This window comes from Myotis brandtii, unplaced genomic scaffold, assembly GCF_000412655.1.
Source record: "Myotis brandtii unplaced genomic scaffold, ASM41265v1 scaffold90, whole genome shotgun sequence".
Taxonomy (NCBI): Eukaryota; Metazoa; Chordata; class Mammalia; order Chiroptera; family Vespertilionidae; genus Myotis; species Myotis brandtii.
In genome coordinates, this window is record NW_005371694.1 from 2,247,246 (window position 1) to 2,265,526 (window position 18,281).

Genomic DNA, 18,281 nt, shown 5'->3' on the forward strand with positions numbered 1-18,281 from the left:
CTTTGGTATCTGATTTCTCATCCCTACTTGAAGATTTAATGCCCTTTTTTCATTTTTAAATGATAGAGTTTGGACATTAAGGTTCATAATATCAAATTAATGAAGTTTTCAAAGGTTTCATTTTTAATGAAGAATGGTGGTTGAATTGTAATATACTTTTACACATGTATTGAGATGATAATATAATCCTTTTTAATCTATGAATGTGGTGAATTACATCAACTTTCTAACATTAAATAATTTTTGAATTCCTGGGATAAATCCAACTTGTCAAAATATATTATTCTTTGTAATATATTCTTCTGGATTTAATTTATTAATGTTTTATGATTTTTTCTGACTTTAAAGATACATCATATATGTTCCTCCTTTCAGACATTCAAAGAGTTTTTGAAATCTTCCTGCCTGTAAACAAATGATTTTCCTCTAATTAACTGTCACTGTTTGTTCCTCTGTCTCTGTCTCTCAGAAAAAAAATCACATTATTACTTTATTAATTGTTTAATTTTAATTTTATCAGATGGTTTACAAATTCTGAAGATATGTTCTGAGTTGATTCAGATCACTATTATTAACTGGTTAGTTTTCATTATATCAGGTCCTCATAATGTACACATCATACTTTGTGGATATTTTTAATGTAATGGATCAAATTTGGAATTTGTTGATGGTATAAAAATATTCATTACTTTGTTTAACAAATATTTATTGAATATTTACAATGCATTGAGTACTATTCTAGATACTGAGGATAATAGCAGTGAAAAAAGTTTCTGCCCTGATGGAACATTTTGGTGATACTCTTAGGACCTAATAATATAAACAGGACTTCTTGTGATGTTACAAAATTTATACAAAAAAAAAACATTCTTGCTATCAAATAGTCATTTCATGTTAGAGTCATAACTTTGAGATACCACTTTTAATCAATGACACAAAGCAAATTTGACCTACCTACTGCTCTAGACCATTTCTCATCAAAAAGTTATCTTTATAGTTCTTTTTTATTACAGTTTATGTAAACGTGAAGTAATCATTCAGAATCAAGAATAAAACCTAAATAATTCTACCATAAAATTATTTCTATTGTGGGTACATAAATATTTTTGAAATAGCTCAGATAAATTCTGACTTTGTTAATATACCAAACGAATTTGTGGCACATCCAAAAAATGTTTCTTAAAACATCTACAAGTACAAATATGCATTTTCTTTTTTATATTGAGTTAATAAACTTATTTTTCAAAGATAAGAAATAGCACACTCATTTTGTTACACATTTAGCAACTAATTAGTATTAATGAACTCAAGTAATTGGGAAATTGACTTTTGCACATACACTTTTATCTTACAAAGAGTTTTATAATAGATAAGTATAGCAAATTCTAAATAAGGGTGTACCAAATATGTATAACATTGAATTTAGTTCTAATGTAATTTCTATTTTAAAACATAGATAAAATCACAGCTAATCCCCAAATTGCCAAGCTGATTGTAGAAATCTTGGTACCCAGATCAGGGACACTGGGTTCCTGTGGAGGAATAAACTTGGTTGCTTGTGCAATGTTAGAAATTTTTGAGGTAAGATTGGCTTCATTGATGGTTTGAATTGCAATATAGAATCTGGTGCCATTTTCTGTTTTGAAAGGTTCTGGTCTAAATTCAAAATTTTCTGTTGAGCCAGCCTCCTTAGGTATCAGACTAGAAGTAGTCACTAAAGTAGCAGTGTCAAAATCTTCTTGAAGCTTCTGGAGATAATTACTTATTCTTATAATGTAGTGTTTGGCTGGAAAGGAAATAAACATTTCTATTTTTAATGTATATTAAAATCACTAGGATGCCATATTGCCACCACACTGTCTTACATTTAGGGCCCTGTCAGAAATGCTCACTGGGTTTTGTTTATGGAAATCTCAGTTGTGGCTGTTGTCTGGTTATCCCATCTTCTTTATTTTAAGGACAAATACATGAACAGTTTCTATCTAGTTATCTAATTATAAGAAGTTTAATTCACAATTACATAAAAATCATATAACTAAAAAACCAGAATCTAGATTTATTTTTAGAAATAGAATAATAAAGAGCTGAATCCACTTTTAACTTAGAACTAGGAACATATGATGTTTAAATAAAGACATTCAGAACTGCATATCTGTTTTATTTCTCAATAAGTTGAGAGAGGGAGTAAAAGGAGGGGAAAATAAGAGAGCAGATAAATAGAATGGACGACAGGGCTGAGGACAAAGAGCAAAAGGAGTCAGAGAGCCTGGAATGTTTACTAATTTTTATGTGCTTAAGTGCTAGGTAGACTTTGATTAACATCTTAATTCTACTACTTTCTAGTTGTATAACAAAACAATTTTATTTAACATTTTTTTTACCTTTAATTTTCTTATCCATATAATAGAGATTCAGTCATTCATTCAACGCATATTTGTTGAATATTTACTTTTCTAGTGTTGAGAATTATATATGAAAATGTAGGAAAACTGTTTAGCATAATGAATAAGGACTTAGTAAATGTTTGACATATTAGCTATTATAACTGTTATTTTATCAGTAAAGGAAAGAAAGATGCTGACATAAATGTTTCATTCCAAAATGCTTTTAGAAATCTATCAGCCATCAATGTAAAAATAAATTCTCACATTCTGAAATGCCATAAACAATAAAACAGCAAATGTCTTTTTCTGAAGTGAAGACTTTATTTTGTAATGAAATGTTTGTGTTATAAATGTGTGGTGAATAACTTTGATTAAGTGGTTTTAAAAAAATTCAAGCCCTCTGCCTTAACATTCTAGTTTTTCAATATGTAGGCCTTATCAATCCATTCTGTCTACTACTTTTCACACACAGCCTATACTCCATTTAGATGGGTCTGTTTATCTATCTATCTATCTATCTATCTATCTATCCATCCTCTCGGTCTATCTCTCTGTCCTTCTTTCCCTGTCATTTTATTTCAGATATTCCATTGTGAAATTTTGGTTTCTTGACCTTGATCATATTATTTTGTTCCTTCTCTCCCTGTCACAACTCCCTGGAATGTACCTCTCCCTATCTATGCAAATGGTACTATTTTTTAAGGTCCAATAAGAGGCCCAACTTCTTCATGAAGTCGTGTTAATTATTCACCTTGATGACTCTCTCATGAACTCTTTTTTTTTTTTTTTAAATCCTCACCTGAGGTTTTAAAAATTGATTTTGGAGAGAGAGGAGGGCAGGGAGAGAGGTAGAGAGAGAAACATCAATTGGCTGCATCCAAAAGTGCTCTGACCTGGATTGAAACTGCCACCTAGGTGTATACCCTTACCAGAATCCAACTGGCAACCTATTGGTGCACGGGACAACGCTCCAACCACTTGGCCACACTGGCCTGGGCTCTTCCATGAACCTTATTGCACATAATGTTGTTTTCCAGATTATTTTATGGAGGTTCAGTTTATCTTTTCAATTAGGTCATATTATTCTTGAGGGCAAAAACTATGTTTTATACTGTGTTTTTTTTGGTACGTAGTACTGTTTTAGACACGTATTTGACCTACTTAATTACTTGTTGGTCAACAATACAGTTATTAAGTTGATGCACCAAATGATGGAACTAGAGAATCATAAAATATTAGAATTACCTCTATTTGTTTTAGTAACCCTCGTCATCTAGTTTAATTTGCATATTTCACAGGAATGGAAATTAGGTCACAGGGAATTTAAGTACTTGGTTTTGAGATTATATGTTCATTTCTTCTACCTACTTTTGTAATATCTGAAGGCAACATTTCATAGCAAATACAATCTCTTCTAATTTGTCACAGAGGAAAGAAGGATATTAGATCCCACCTATTTTAGGCATTTATACTGAAATACAGTGAAGTTCTCTCTGTCTCAGTGTCCATAAATAATCTATTCTTCCCATTTTTAGTTTCTATAATCAGCTTGAGGGACATTTACTATGAACCCAATCTTGAGCTGAAAGAGTTAGTCTTGACTGAATAGAATTTAGAACTAAACATTTGGTCAGGTAATTTCACTTAAGCCTTTTCCAGTAGAAGGTTTTTTTTTGTTTTTTTTAAATTCTGCCACATATTTGAGGGTAATAGCATAGAAAAATAATGTATTTCAGAAGTTGTCATGATGAGTTTTCCACATTGAAGTAGAAAAGAGCTCTTCATGGGTATTTTATGTTTTCTTTGGCTTTAGAATGATTTTTCCTTTGTATCATGATAAAAATTATATCTTTGAGAAATGCTATATAGGAAATGAAAGATTGAAAAGCATATTTTCTATTGAGGTATTTATTTTAACCCAGGAGAAAGAGCACTGAACATGCGGCTTTTCAGCACTGACAATGCCTGAGATATTGTCTGTATTGATAATGAATATTGTTTTCATTTTTCCACCTTTAAAGGAAAATTGCAAGATTGGCTTTATCTCATAAGAACCCACTAGTCTAGCACAATACTGGGAAGTATGGTGGGGATTCAACACATACTAATGAAATTTAGGTAAATTTAAAGCAAAGATAAAAGTGATTTAACCTTCTGGAATGAGAGCAATTTATTTTAAGAAACTTTGAATGAATGAGATATTTTTGCCTTGAACTTTATTCAAACTCAATGGTCAAATCTCTCAAACTAGTTGAGTTTCTCTTCCCATAATCCTCTCTCTTCATGGAATACCTTCAATTAACTTGGCTAACTTCTCTCATTCTTCAAGATTTAGGTCAGAGATAGACTTCCTTAGGAAGCCTTTTAAAATATACTCTGTGTTCTAACCCACAACCAGGAATTGTGGCCTTCCAATGTGCTTCCATATCACCTGTGCTTATAATAGCATTATCACTTACCACATTCTACAAAATTATCTATTTTCTTACATAAATTGTCTTCTATACTCAACTGAATGCTGAGTAGGGATTATTTTGTAGGAACCTACTATGTTTGAAAATTCAAAGAAAGTCAATGAATGAATACAATTGTACAAGTACAGAAATACGTAGAAAAAGTTTTCCTTGTTAGGGAGAAAAGAATGTAACAGAAAGCTATTAATCTTCTCAAAGTAATTTCTAAGATGTTTCATATTGTGAAAGGCAGTTTGGCCCAATAGAATCTGACAATTTGGGGCAGTTAACTATCTCTTAGAGCTTCAGTGTTTGCATCTGAAAAATAGGTAACTAATGGCCCATAGTAGACACTCCACACATGTTATTTATAAATAGGACATTAGAAAATTCTTAGCAAATGAAAGCCAATGGGATTTCTTTCAGTATGTTTTAAAATAATATCAAACTTACCTTTTCCTTTATCGAGAACATTGCCAGGGGCAGTCCATGAAAGTTGAATATGGTCTTCTTTAAACTTAGCCTCGAGGTCTGTAATTTTACTGGGTGGGAACACCTGAGTGAGATCTACAGAAGGAGGAACTCCTGATACAGTAATCGACCCTCCTGAGGTTAGTCTGCTGAAGTCGTCTACTTCAGCTTCTTCCATGTCATCTTTGTCTTCAGGTCTGGGTGGGTTCAGTATAATTGTACCTAACAAAACAGTAATGTTGTGACTTGCAATATTGCTATATCTATTTTTATCTATTTTACATCTTGCAGCTGTAGAGGGTTAATATTGATTGATAGCAGACACTGAAAATGGAATACCTTTTGGTGAAAAAAAGCTTATTTTATTGGTGTCATGTTAAAATTGGTGAGGAGTCATTATGCAATATTAGTACTAGCTTTTAACCTATTTTTATTACTAGTCTGTAAATCCTTTGAGGACAAGGATAGTGTCTTATTTAATACCTTTGTAGCTTCAGCATCTAACAATGCTTGCCACATAGGAAGTGCTCAGTAAATTTTTTTCAATGTACATGAAATGAACTGAGGGGGATATAAAAAACAAAACAAAACACGTTAGAAGCATAGCCCAATGCTAGGTTCATTACATAACTATGGTTTTGAAACATGCAGGTGATTTTATAACTATTACTTAGGTTTTCCATAGTACATTGTATTTTCAATGCTTGACACATGTAATTTACCTTAACAAAGGACACATTTCTATTTTAAGGCCACTTACCATTTTCTATGTAGCCTGGTATATACAGAGCTCGGTTCTGTCGTCTTAAATTTAGCCTAGCCTTGTTTTTTCTTGCCTGGGCATGTACTTTTAAACTGTATCTACCATTTCCATGGTAGTCTGTAAAATATCTTGAGTAGATGCCATCATTTTTGACAGTATCAGCACCTTGATATTGAAATGCAATAATTAGCCATCCAACAAAGTAAAAATGACTATCCTAACTGTTCATAAATACTAGAGATATCAACCATTTTGGCAAATAGTACTGAACAGTGTTTTAAGTACATGAACCCTAGAATCAGACTGCTTAGGTTCAAAACCTGGCTAACTTGCTAACCCTTGACTTTGTAAAACAATAATTCATGCTAAGCATTCAAATAATATTAGCTGTTATTATTTCATAAAGGAATCTTAATCAGGAAAATATAAACTGGAGAAAGCATAGGCACACCAATGAAACTAGAGAAAACTTCTGTAAAATTCCATGAGAAACGTAAAATTGCTCATAAAATTTAAAGAAGATAAACGTGTTCATGTCTATACTTAGTCAAGGTAATTGAGTAAAACATCTTAAAAGCATTAAAATTAAATTTAATTCTCTAAAAAATATGATTCATCACACAAGAAATATTAACTTTTTAAAAAAATATATATTTTATTGATTTTTTACAGAGAGGAAGGGAGAGGGATAGAGAGTTAGAAACATCTATGAGAGAGAAACATCGATCAGCTGCCTCCCGCACACTCCCCACTGGGGATGTGCCCGCAACCAAGGCACATGCCCTTGACCAGAACCGAACCTGGGACCCTTGAGTCTGCAGGCTGATGCTCTATCCACTGAGCCAAACTGGTTAGGGCAGGAAATATTAACTTTTAAGTGATGTGACTATAGTAGAATTTTAAATTCAGTGAAAGTTGATGCAGATTCTTATTACCTGCACCATTGTCCCAGAGTTCCAATATTGCTTGATGTCCATCTTCAGTTTCTATAGTGGCTGTTACATTGATTCCCAGAACAGGCAAAAACCCTTGACTGACTCGTGCATAAACAATCATTGGGCTAGGGTAATGTGCTGTATTTCCACTCATGTGAGCAGTTGCAATTACTGGGAGTGTGGTAGGACTTCTTGCTCGAGTAGTCACAGTGACAGTTAGCATTTCAGAGTTGACATGATTATTTAGAAGGCTGTAAGTCCAAGTACCTGTCTGAAAAAAAAAATCTATTTGATAGATTTTGTAATATTTTCCTACTCTGTTTGGAACATAACAGAATTTAGGAATTTAGCAGAGTAATAGTAATGATTTTAATATGTGGTGTTATAAGCTAGTAAATAGTATGGATATGAATTCTTAATTATTCTATTTGGCTTCCTTTTTTATGACAGATGATCTATCACTATTTTAATATTGACAATGTATAAGATGTTATCTGTATTTTTTTCTCCAAATTGATTGGTAAAGCATGGGGGGAAAAAAAGAATTTTCTTACCTTTGCAATACCTGGTATTCGAAGACGGGCAGATCGAATATTTAGTTTATCTTCTTTAAAATCTGAGGTTTTATATTTCTTTCCTTTTGGATCTTGGAGAATAATTTCTGGCTTTTGTATTGTCCAAGTGACAACAAAGAAAGTGTCATTTCCAATTGTACTGTCCACAGGCACTGTACCATTTACCCATTTCCTTCCTGTAATATTGAAGGCTTTACTTTCCAACTGTTATATAAAAACAAAAACACATGAAACTGATTTGTTATTATATTTAATAGAATTTCAAAGTTTGGTCAGTTTAGAGGAATTCTAAATTTATTTTTAAATTTCAATTAAAATAACTAAGAATTATTTTGAAAAATTTTGCAAATAAAAGGCATTTATAATTATAAAGAATAGAAGAATGAATAGAGGAAGCTGACTATAAGTGTCCCAGAAAAGCAAATTTAGTAAGGATGTTTTTTTTCTTTTGCCCCTGAAATATTTTCAGGCAAAAGTTATTTGAGGAAGAAGTGACTATTTAGCACGAGAGAAATTTATTATAAACTAGAGATCCAGTTCACGAATTCATGCACTAGTGGGGTCCCTCAGCCTGGCCTGCGGGATCGGGCCGAAACTGGCTCTCCAACTTCCCCCGAGGAGTCCTGGATTGCAAGAGGGCTTAGGTGCAGATCAGGGCAGGGGAGAGACATGGGAGGTTGGCCAGCCTGGGAGGGACTGCGGGAGGGCTCCAGGGTGTGTCTGGCCCATCTCACTCAGTCCCGATCAGCTGAACCCCAGCAGCAAGCTCACCTACTGGTCGGAGCGTCTGCCCTCTGGTGGTCAGTGCATGTCATAGCAACTGGTCAACCGGTTGTCTGCTCCCTGGTGGTCAGTGCACATCATAGTAAGTGGTTGAGTGGCCTTAGCATATCATTAGCATATTACACTTTGATTGGTTGAATGGCCGACTGGTCAACCGGACACTTAGCATATTAGGCTTTTATTATGTAAGATGTGCAAAGGCTAGAAATTTTTCTGAGATACCAACCTGAATAGCCTGCTTCGTGATGCTGCCACTTCTAGATGAAATTCTACTGAAAGCATCAATAAGGCCATTTATGTCTTTATTAGCAAAAAAACGATGTCCTCCTAAAATGAAATTTTATTTACTTTTAGAATATTAATTTAAAGTACAAAAATCATATTCTATTGTGCTGTTATCAATATACTTTAAAATATTTTAAAATTTCATTTTAAACTTATAAAAAATATATTTCCCAGAACCTTAGGAACTTTTAGCATATCAGTTTCCTAAATGTAATCTTATAACAACTAAAACCTTGCTCAAAATAAGTTAAGATGAAGAAACTATAAGGAACTGGCCAATTATTATTATTATTATTTTAGTATATTTTTTTCAGTTTTTTTATTTCAAGAAAAATGATTTTAAATATAATAATGTTACATGCAATAAACCTTAATGTTTCAAGAAAAATGATCTTAAATATAATGTAACATGCAATAACCATTAATATCTCAAGGAAAACAATTTTAAATGTAATGTTACATGAAATAAACACCAATTAAGAAAGATGATCTTACATATAATAATATTACATGCAATAAACATTAATATTTCAAAAATAAAAGGATTTTAAGTATAATAATATTACCCAAACTCTACTCACATAGTATGGTATCACAAAATTTGTAGGAAATATTAAAAATCTGCAAATAACAGGATTACTTCTCTTATATTCTAGTGTATTTTCCCCCCCTCTGGCTCTATTTTTGTTCATCAGTTTATGTTGTTCATTATATTCTACAAATGAGTGAGATCATATGATATTTATCTTTCTCCAACTAGCTTATTTTGCTTAGCATGATGCTCTCCAGGTCCATCCATGCTGTTGCAAATGGTAAGAATTCCCTTTTTTTTTTTTTTTTTTTTTTTACTGCAGTGTAGTATTCCTTTGTATAGATGTACCACAGTTTTTTAATCCACTCATCTGCTGATGGGCACTTAGGCTGTTTCCAAATCTTAGCTATTGTAAATTGTGCTGCTATGAGCAGAGGGATGCATGTATCCTTTCTGATTGGCATTTCTAGTTTTTTGGGATATATTCCTAGAAGTGGGATTACTGGGTCAAATGGGAGTTCCATTTTTAATTTTTTGAGGAAACTCCAAATTTTTGTGAATGATCCATGTGCTCTTGAGAAGAATGTATATTCTGCTGTGTTGGAGTGAAATGTTCTATAAATGTCTATTCCACCCCCAAAGGGGTCGTGACCCACAGGTTGAGAACCGCTGTAATGAAAGAGTTTGCTCTTTTGTTTTGCTCTCTTGCTCGCGTGTACTCTTGGGATTCTTGTTGCATGGGGTATGTTCTCCTGGCTCCCCTGCATTCACCCACATGGCCCATAGCCTAATGCTGTACTGGACCTATCTCCACCATGGAACAGAAACTGTGGACACTGGCTTTGCTTCTAGCTCTGCTGAATCCCCAGCTGCACCTCTTCCAGGACTGGACTTAGTGAAATGGGACTTTGAAAACTGAGAGACATAATTCCATGAAAATAAAGCTTTCTATCACATTTCATCCTCCTATGGGGGCCTCCAGAAATGCTTATTCCAGCAGTACTCCAAGATCCCCACTCCCACTAGCAACAGAAAAAGACCATCCACACATTTCTCTGATAACAAGGATTGAGCAGGACAGATACTGAGGAAGAATTTTGGAATTGCAGTTGAGTAAGTCCTTAGAAACCATTTAGAAAAAAGTTTCAATTTGGATGGGTAAAAAATGGTGAGAAATGAGTAAATGACAGCAAATGTTGACTCATATTAGAAGAATTCAGTATAGGTAGAAATGGAGAGAAGTGAGGGTGTGAAAGGGAAAGCTATTAATTTGAAGGACAAGGACAAGAAAGCAACAAAGATTAATTTTTAGGATAGGAAATTTTTTTAGCAGTTTTGTAGTTTAAGGAGAAAGAGCCTCTGGAATGGGAGAGACTGAAAATGTATTATATTTTCTATTCAAACTGTGTTTTAAAGGTTTACCAGTCATATTTGACAGGGTCTCCAGTTCTTTGGCAGCAGAAGGTCCCAGAGCAATGGTGTGGATGATCGCCCCACTTTGCTTCACCTCTTCGAAGCATGAGCTTATTTCAGCATCTTCCCCATCTGTTAGTAATATGATTTCAGAACCAGAAGTGCTCTGGTTACTTTGGATAATTGCCTGATAGTGAAAAACCAAACTATTAATTACAGAATATCATATCTAAATAAATTCAAACTAAGAATAAACTTGTTATTTAGTCTTAGAAAAGTCTTCAGGCCTTTGCATCAGAGTCAGCCAAAGAAAATTGTTTTGCATTGCCACTCCAGGCTGAGTTGGAATGGAAAAAGAGTACAATGATCTTATTTACTTTCAGAGATAAGGTATTAATAGTTCTATTCCTTTCCATTATAGTCAAACTACAGAAAAGAGGAAGAATAAAACACTTAGAACAATGCTTAACACATAGTAAGTACTCAGTCAATGTTAGCTGTTATTATCCCAGGAGATTTTTGGGTTGGAGGTATATGACCCAAGCAGTTTTAGAAGGCTGCTGACTAGACTAGATAGCACTTGCAAATTCATGGCGAAAGGCAGGTGAGCAAGGTTAAATGATATGACGTGTGCCTTTAGGCATGTTAGTTGATCATTGAAGAATCTCATTTTTTCCTGGAAAAAAACATTGACTTGCCATGGGGAAGGAAGTTCATAAATACATCTAATATTGCTTTTTTTTAAAAAATCTTTTCCTGACTTCTACCAAGCATATTGGCTAAGATCTTTAGTCAGACATATTGAGAGTAAACTTCAGCTTGGCCTTTTGCTAAATAGAATAGCTAGTGTTAATCTCACTCTCTGTTTCTCTTTCTCGCTCTCTGCCTCTTTCTCTCTCTGACACATAATAGAGTTCTATAAATAGCTCTGTGTAGTGATTAACTTTTTGGACTTTGGTGTAAGGAAGACCAGGTTTTGAATCTTAGATTTGCCAATTACTGACTATATGATCTTGAGAAAGATATTTAATTACCCTGAACCTTAGTTTCCTTAGGTACAAAATGGACATAATAATGGTAACCAACCAAAAAAGTAATGATGAGGTAAAATCAGATCATGTATGTAAAGCATTTAATATCTATATAATAAGAGCCTAAGCGACCAAGACTGGTCACTATGATGCACACTGACCACCAGGGGGCAGATGCTCAATGCCCCCTGGTGGTCAGTGCGCTCCCATGGGAGAGTGCTGCTCAGCCAGAAGCTGGGCTCACAGCTGGCGAGCGCAGCGGTGGTGGCGGGAGCCTCTCCTGCCTCTGCAGCAGTGCAAGGAAGCAGTGAGCGAAGCTCGGGCGGTAAGAAGCGAGGGCTCCTGGACTGAGAGAGGGCACAGGCCTGGCCGAGAGACACCCCCCACGACCCAGTGCACTAATTTTGTTCACCAGGCCTCTAGTAGTTAATGTAGTATATTCTCTATAAATTTTAATTATTACTGTAATGATTATGTAAGTAAAATGCTTATATGTTGATATGGCTTCATTACATAAGTGATTAAAAGGTATTTATAGCTTTGAATGTGATTTGACAGATCTATTCAGCAATAGACTCTGTGGTCAAAATATATATATCAAAATATATTAAGAAAAATATGTGTGAACCAATATGTGCAAACATTATGACACATTTCATATATAGTACTGTCATATTTTAGAAGTGAATAGACAGTTTATATGTAATAAGAATTATGGTTATTATAATAATAGCAATTCTTTCTTGAGCACTTATCTATCTTACATAATTCTCACAATTAAATGAGATAGGTACTATTATTTTCCACATTTCCTTGGTTGAGAAAACAGAGTTTTTGAGTTGGGTAACTTCAAGGTTATTTAGCTAATAAATAGTAGAGCCAGAATTTCACGTTTGCCTGAATCCAGAGCATGGGGGCCTTCTTAAACTAATATGCTTTACCACAAATAGACATCATGAAGAAAGCTAAGAAGTGGTATTAATTAGTGGTCTGGATAAGGGTAACAATCTCTACATTTTAGCCAAGGCAGTGAAAAGATCAGTGAAAGAAAGCATTTTACTATTTTTGTGACTTAAAGAATGACAATAAATAGGCTTAATTATAGACTAACTTTAGGTTGGAAGAAATGCAAATGAGTACCAGAGGCTCCACTCTAATTTCTGATTTCACAATTTTATTTCATCAAACTTCCACCTGTGTGTCTTGAGTTTGGTACTATACTGCTTAGTAACTACCTCTATATTTGCGATTGTCAGATATCAATTTAATTTGAAGAACTGGGTTTTCTTTATTCCATAATACAGAAATATTACTATTTTTTTCTTTCACAATTCCCTTTACAGCATTATTTTCTACTTATAAAAATTCACCCTGGCTTGTTTGGCTCACTGGATAGAGCGTTGGACTGGGGACTGGAGGGTCCCGGGTTCGACCAGTCAAGGGCATGTGCCTTGGTTGCGGGCACATCCCCGGTGGGGGGTGTGCAGGAGGCAGCTGATCGATGCTTCTCTCTCATCGATGTTTCTGGCTCTCTTTCTCTCTCCCTTCCTCTCTGTGAAAGGTCAATACAATATATTTTTTTAAAAATAATTCTGAGTGTGAGAGATGGGAGTGAGAAAGAAATGGAGAGCTCCTCAATAAAATCATGGTGATTATGTACACACTAAACTTTCCTTCCTTACTTAACTACTCCCAAAGCAACTCAGAGAGGCTCCAGCTTTAAACAACAGATTTAGGAGAGTCTTTTAAAAAAAAATCTTTAAATGAGTTCTTGACCCTTGTACAAAGATGGTTGGACAAAAATAAAAGCCATGGTAAATGACAGATGATGTTTAGAAAAGCATTTGAAAAATATGTTTTTTAAAAATTGATTTCAGAGAGGAAAACAGAGCAAGAGAGAGAGAGAAACATCAATGATGACAGAGAATCATCAACTAGCTGCCTTCTGCATGCCCCCTACTGGGGATAGAGACTAGAACCCCCACCCCCCTTCCCCAGAATCCAACCATGACCTCCGGGTTCATGGGTTGTCACTCAACACCATTTGGGCTAGAAAAACATTTTTAAAAATTTACCTGGAATCCTTCTTTGAGTCCATTGCAAATTGAAGTCCCACCATTAGCTACTTGAGGCAGATTTGCAGTGATGTGTTGGTAAGCATTCTCATCAGTCATTTTTGTAAGATAATTTTGGATTGTAGCCGAACTGTCAAATGTGACCATCCCAACCAGTGATCCCATTTCAATAATTTGAATCAAGTATAGTTCTGCTGCTTGATTCATTCGAAAGAGACGGTTTTCCTATAAGAAAAAGATGTCTGAACAATTCCCGAGTCTCCTCAAATCCTGACATATTGGTGAAAGAAAGTTTATGGGTCAAAGATCATGATAATAATTGATTACTGTATTTTAGAATTTAATTTCTTCATTTTATTAAAAAAGTAATATTAAAGAAAAAAATTTAAGAATCAGGCATTTTCTATTTAGAAAAGCCTTAAAATATATACTTTTTGTTTAACACTTTTATATTCAGGAATTTCTGCTAAGGAAATATTTTTAAAATGCCTGCAAAAATGTTCATTGCAACATGAATTTTAGTAATCATTTGAAAATCTCCATAATGTTCAACAATAAGAAGTTATTTAAATTACGATATGTGCATATGATACAACCATTAAAATTTATGTCATGGAATAATTTTTCCCCATGGGGAGTGTTTAAGGTATAGTAAGTAAAAAATTTTATATTATAAAATGTAATCACATTTTGAAGATGAAAAACAAATACACAAACAGAAAAAAGATCGGAATGACATAGGCTCAATGGTGTAATTATGGATGATTTTTTTCTTTTTAGTTACATTATTTCTAATTTGTTAGAACTAAAAATTAAAAATAAACATTATCCATAACTCAGTAACCTTAATATAGCAATTTCTTTTAATATATCTCTTAGCACTTGTCCATGTACATTTCTATGCTAAAATTTATTATAATATTAAACATTTTAATTAGCTAAATCTAAGATTAAGTTATATTTCTATTAGCTTAAATGTTAATTTAAGATAGCTGACAAATAAATGTCTTACTGAATCCATGCTTCCAGATTTATCGAGTACTAAACAGACTACTCGGTGTTTGGACTTGAGCAAAGAAAATGTAGGATGAGGTGGTGGATTCGTTCCTGTCATGGGAAATGCATTCTGAAAATCTTCAGATTCGCTGATTATAGCCCATGTGCTTTTGTGATCACACATTTTGTTTTGTAGGTTTGGAGCTTCTGTATTGTGTGTTTTTGCTGTACAAAATTCAGTCACCTGGAAAAAATCAATTAGAAGATGATATTACAGTAACTGGTGAGGCATTACATTCCTTTCCCATGATGCAGTTGGCTGCCATATATGTATTCTATAGAGTTTATCTCCTGACAATTAAGAGTAATTTTATGATCTAACATTCTGACATTAATTTCGCGTACCTGAGGGGAGAGGATGCAAAGTGAAACCATTAATATGCACTGGAAAATTTTTTGGTCATTCTTTAAGGTATAGGTCATTCTTTAAGTACAGCAGTGTGGTATGGTGGTGGCTGGTACAACTGCTTAAGTTAACTTTTTACTTTCCCTTCTAGACTCTTGGGGGGACTCAAGCCTTGAATTCAATTTAATGGAAGAAGGAACAGGGTTTGCAGTAATTTCTAGCTGCACCCTAAAAGTGTGATAACAATGGCATTCTTTAATTGCTTAAATATTTTCTATCTCTTTATAGTTGATCATGAAACTTGAGAACAGATACTCTAACAAAAGGGTTTGTTATTGTCTCTGGTGAATGCTGACATGAATAAAATAATCTATAATAATAAAAGCATAATATGCTAATTAGACCAGATGTCCTTCTGGACTAAGCTGGGGCTACAGCCATGGGATCGAGGCAGCTGCCAGCGGCTGTGAGGGAGGGATCCAGGCAGCTGCCAGAGGCTGCAAAGGCCCACTCTTGCATGAATTTCGTGCACTGGGCCTCTAGTATTCCTATAAAAGTAATGAAAATGTAGGAAAAAAAATGAGGAAATACAGTTGTTTCTCTTTCATTTTCTAATGGTGAGTTTTATCTAGTAATTCTGCCAAATATCTCATTACTATAGAATCTATGGAAATCCTACAAGTTTAAAAATCTTAGTAACTTGGAAAAATGCTCTCATAAACTAGCGCAGCATTGAGAAAGGAATTCACAGCTTATACGTAATACTTTTTAAAGTGTCATTCATTTTTTAAAATGTCCTCCCAATATTAAGTCTTCAAAGGTAAGCTCACACTTAGAACTAAATTATTAAATTTGGATACCTTTTCTTTAAGTTTTAACAGTTTGTTTTCCTGCCGATATGGTTCTGATTTACATTTTCCAGAAAGGGTTATATTGGATGGGGGAAAAATACAGTTTTCAAACAAAGGAGTGATTCATAATCAAGTCTTTCTGATATGAAATGCCTATCAAGTGTGGTCTCTTTTTCCTCTGCCACGGTCACTGCCTTTTTTTCAGGGTGTTTAGGTCTCTTATCTGCTTATTGACATGGCTTTCTGATTGGTCTCCCTACTTCCACCATTATCTCACTCCATTTCCTTCACAATTAGGATTGTCTTCCTGAAAGAATTAAGCTGAGTACATTAAAATCTGAACCCCTTAGTTTTGGTCCTAGTTTCTTGTTTCATTTCATTTCCTGCTTCTTGTTCACCATGTATCCTTTGCTTGTATCACACTGAACTTTTTCTTGTCCTTAGAGTGTGGGAGAAACTTTCATAAGGGTCTCTGCTAACCTGAATGGAAAAAGGAAAGGGCATTTTATGTAAATTAGAAAAAGGTGCTCCTCTCTCAAATTCTTTTACTACTATGTATTTGAAAATTGTTTAATAAATATTAAAATCTTTAGTGACCATGAAGTAAGTTATTTGGGCAGTAATGCATGTGTAGTAATGCATGGCATCCCTGTATTTTCTTTTTTTGCCTTTGAAAACTTATTTTCTGCTTTGGCAAATTCATACTCTTTTTTTTTTTTTCAAATCCCAGCTCAAAACTCATACCTTTTTCTCAATTGTAGCTTGAGATGTTTGCTTTATTCTCATAGCACTTGGTTTATATCTCTTTCTACTTTGCATTCATGCATACTTTTATTTTATCTCTTCCTCTCTTACTAAACTGAATTCCTTAAAAACAGTTATCTTTAATTATTTCTATATTTCTGGCTCCTAACACAGTGCTGGACATAAAGTGAGAATAATGAAGATCAAGGGAAGGAAATGTTGAAATTGAATATTTAATATTTCAGATCATATCTCTCCTGAGTCTGACCTTATTCTATGGATATAGACAATATGCAATAAATTTATGATAATTAGAAGTTAGTGTTATTCTGGACAAGATGTATGGTTTAAGTGCAGTACTTATTTCTGAGCCACATCTACACTAATAAAAGAGAAACATGGTAATTAGCGTACGACCGCTCCCCTTCCCATTGGCTAATCAGCATATCCTTATGCAAATTAACTGTCAGCCAAGATGGCGGCCGGCAGCCATGCACTGAAGTGAGCAGGGAGGCTTGCTTGCTTCAGTGACTGTGGACTCCAACGTTCCCCGCCTCACTTGCCAGCCTCTCAGCTGCAACTCTATGCAACTATGTACTATGTTGCAAATAAGAAGCTAAACAAAACCCCAGAAACCAGCCGGACTGAAAGCCAGCCAGACCGCAACATTGTATCGATGTTTTCAGCAGCGAGGCCTCAGACCTAAAGCTGGCCCAGAATAAAAAAAAAAACAAAAAAAAAACAAGGAGCAGTTGGGAGCTTCAGTCACTTGCCAACTGGTAAACAGCCCTCAGCCCCTCACCCAGACTGGCCAGGCACCCCAGTGGGGACCCCCACCCTGATCCAGGACACCCTTCAGGGCAAACCAGCCAGCCCCTACCCATGCACCAGGTCTCTATCATATATAGTAAAAGGGATCAGCAGAGCAGCGAGGCTCCCGGCACCGGGATCAGCGTGACAGGGGGCAGTGCCCAAACCCCCTGATCAGCCCTGCTCTGTGCCAAATAGGGGGGAGCTCCCCAATCCCCTGATCTCCCTGCGGCTCTGTGTGTGACAGGGGGCGGGGCAACAACCTCCCTATCTGCCCTGCTCTGTTCGTGACAGGGGAAGGCCCCCCAACCCCTTGATCAGCCCTGCTCTGTGCCTGATAGGGGGGAGCTCCCCAATCCCCTGATCGCCCTGTGGCTCTGTGTGTGACAGGGGGCGGGGCCACAACCTCCCTACCCGCCCTGCTCTGTTCGTGACAGGGGAAGGCACCCCAACCCCCTGATCAGCCCTGCTCTGTGCCTGATAGGGGGGAGCTCCCCAATCCCCTGATTGCCCTGCGGCTCTGTGTTTGACAGGGTGCAGCACACCAACCCCCTGATCGGCCCTGCTCTGTGTGTGACAGGGTACGGAGCCCCAACCCCCTGATTGGCCCTGCTCTGTGAATGACAGGGGGCAGCGCCCCAACCCCCTGATCGGCCCTGTTCTGTGGGTGACAGAGGGTGGCGCCCCAACCCCCCTCCACAGGCCTTGCTCTGTGTGTGACAGGGTAGAGCCATAACCTCTCCATCGGCCCTGCCCCAAGTGTGACAGTGGTGG

The 18,281-nt window shown here is 35.6% G+C and overlaps 1 protein-coding gene across 2 annotated transcripts in view; it reads right to left on the minus strand.

Annotated features, from left to right (window-relative positions):
• Positions 1-660: 660 nt before the first annotated feature.
• Positions 661-18,281, minus strand: part of LOC102251207 (epithelial chloride channel protein) — a 25,535-nt gene continuing 7,914 nt past the window's right edge. Inside the window, exons 6-14 of one of the 2 annotated variants that reach the window (XM_005885323.2) lie at positions 14,713-14,940; positions 13,701-13,925; positions 10,604-10,781; positions 8,591-8,691; positions 7,561-7,785; positions 7,007-7,277; positions 6,069-6,236; positions 5,291-5,530; positions 661-1,786 (exon numbers count right to left, since the gene is read on the minus strand). In XM_005885323.2, coding sequence (XP_005885385.1) covers positions 1,446-1,786; positions 5,291-5,530; positions 6,069-6,236; positions 7,007-7,277; positions 7,561-7,785; positions 8,591-8,691; positions 10,604-10,781; positions 13,701-13,925; positions 14,713-14,940 — 1,977 coding nt within the window. In that variant the 3' untranslated portion in view covers positions 661-1,445. Of the gene's footprint in view, positions 1,808-5,290; positions 5,531-6,068; positions 6,237-7,006; positions 7,278-7,560; positions 7,786-8,590; positions 8,692-10,603; positions 10,782-13,700; positions 13,926-14,712; positions 14,941-18,281 lie in introns of both variants that reach the window. The other variant, XM_014532608.1, reaches the window with a different exon arrangement.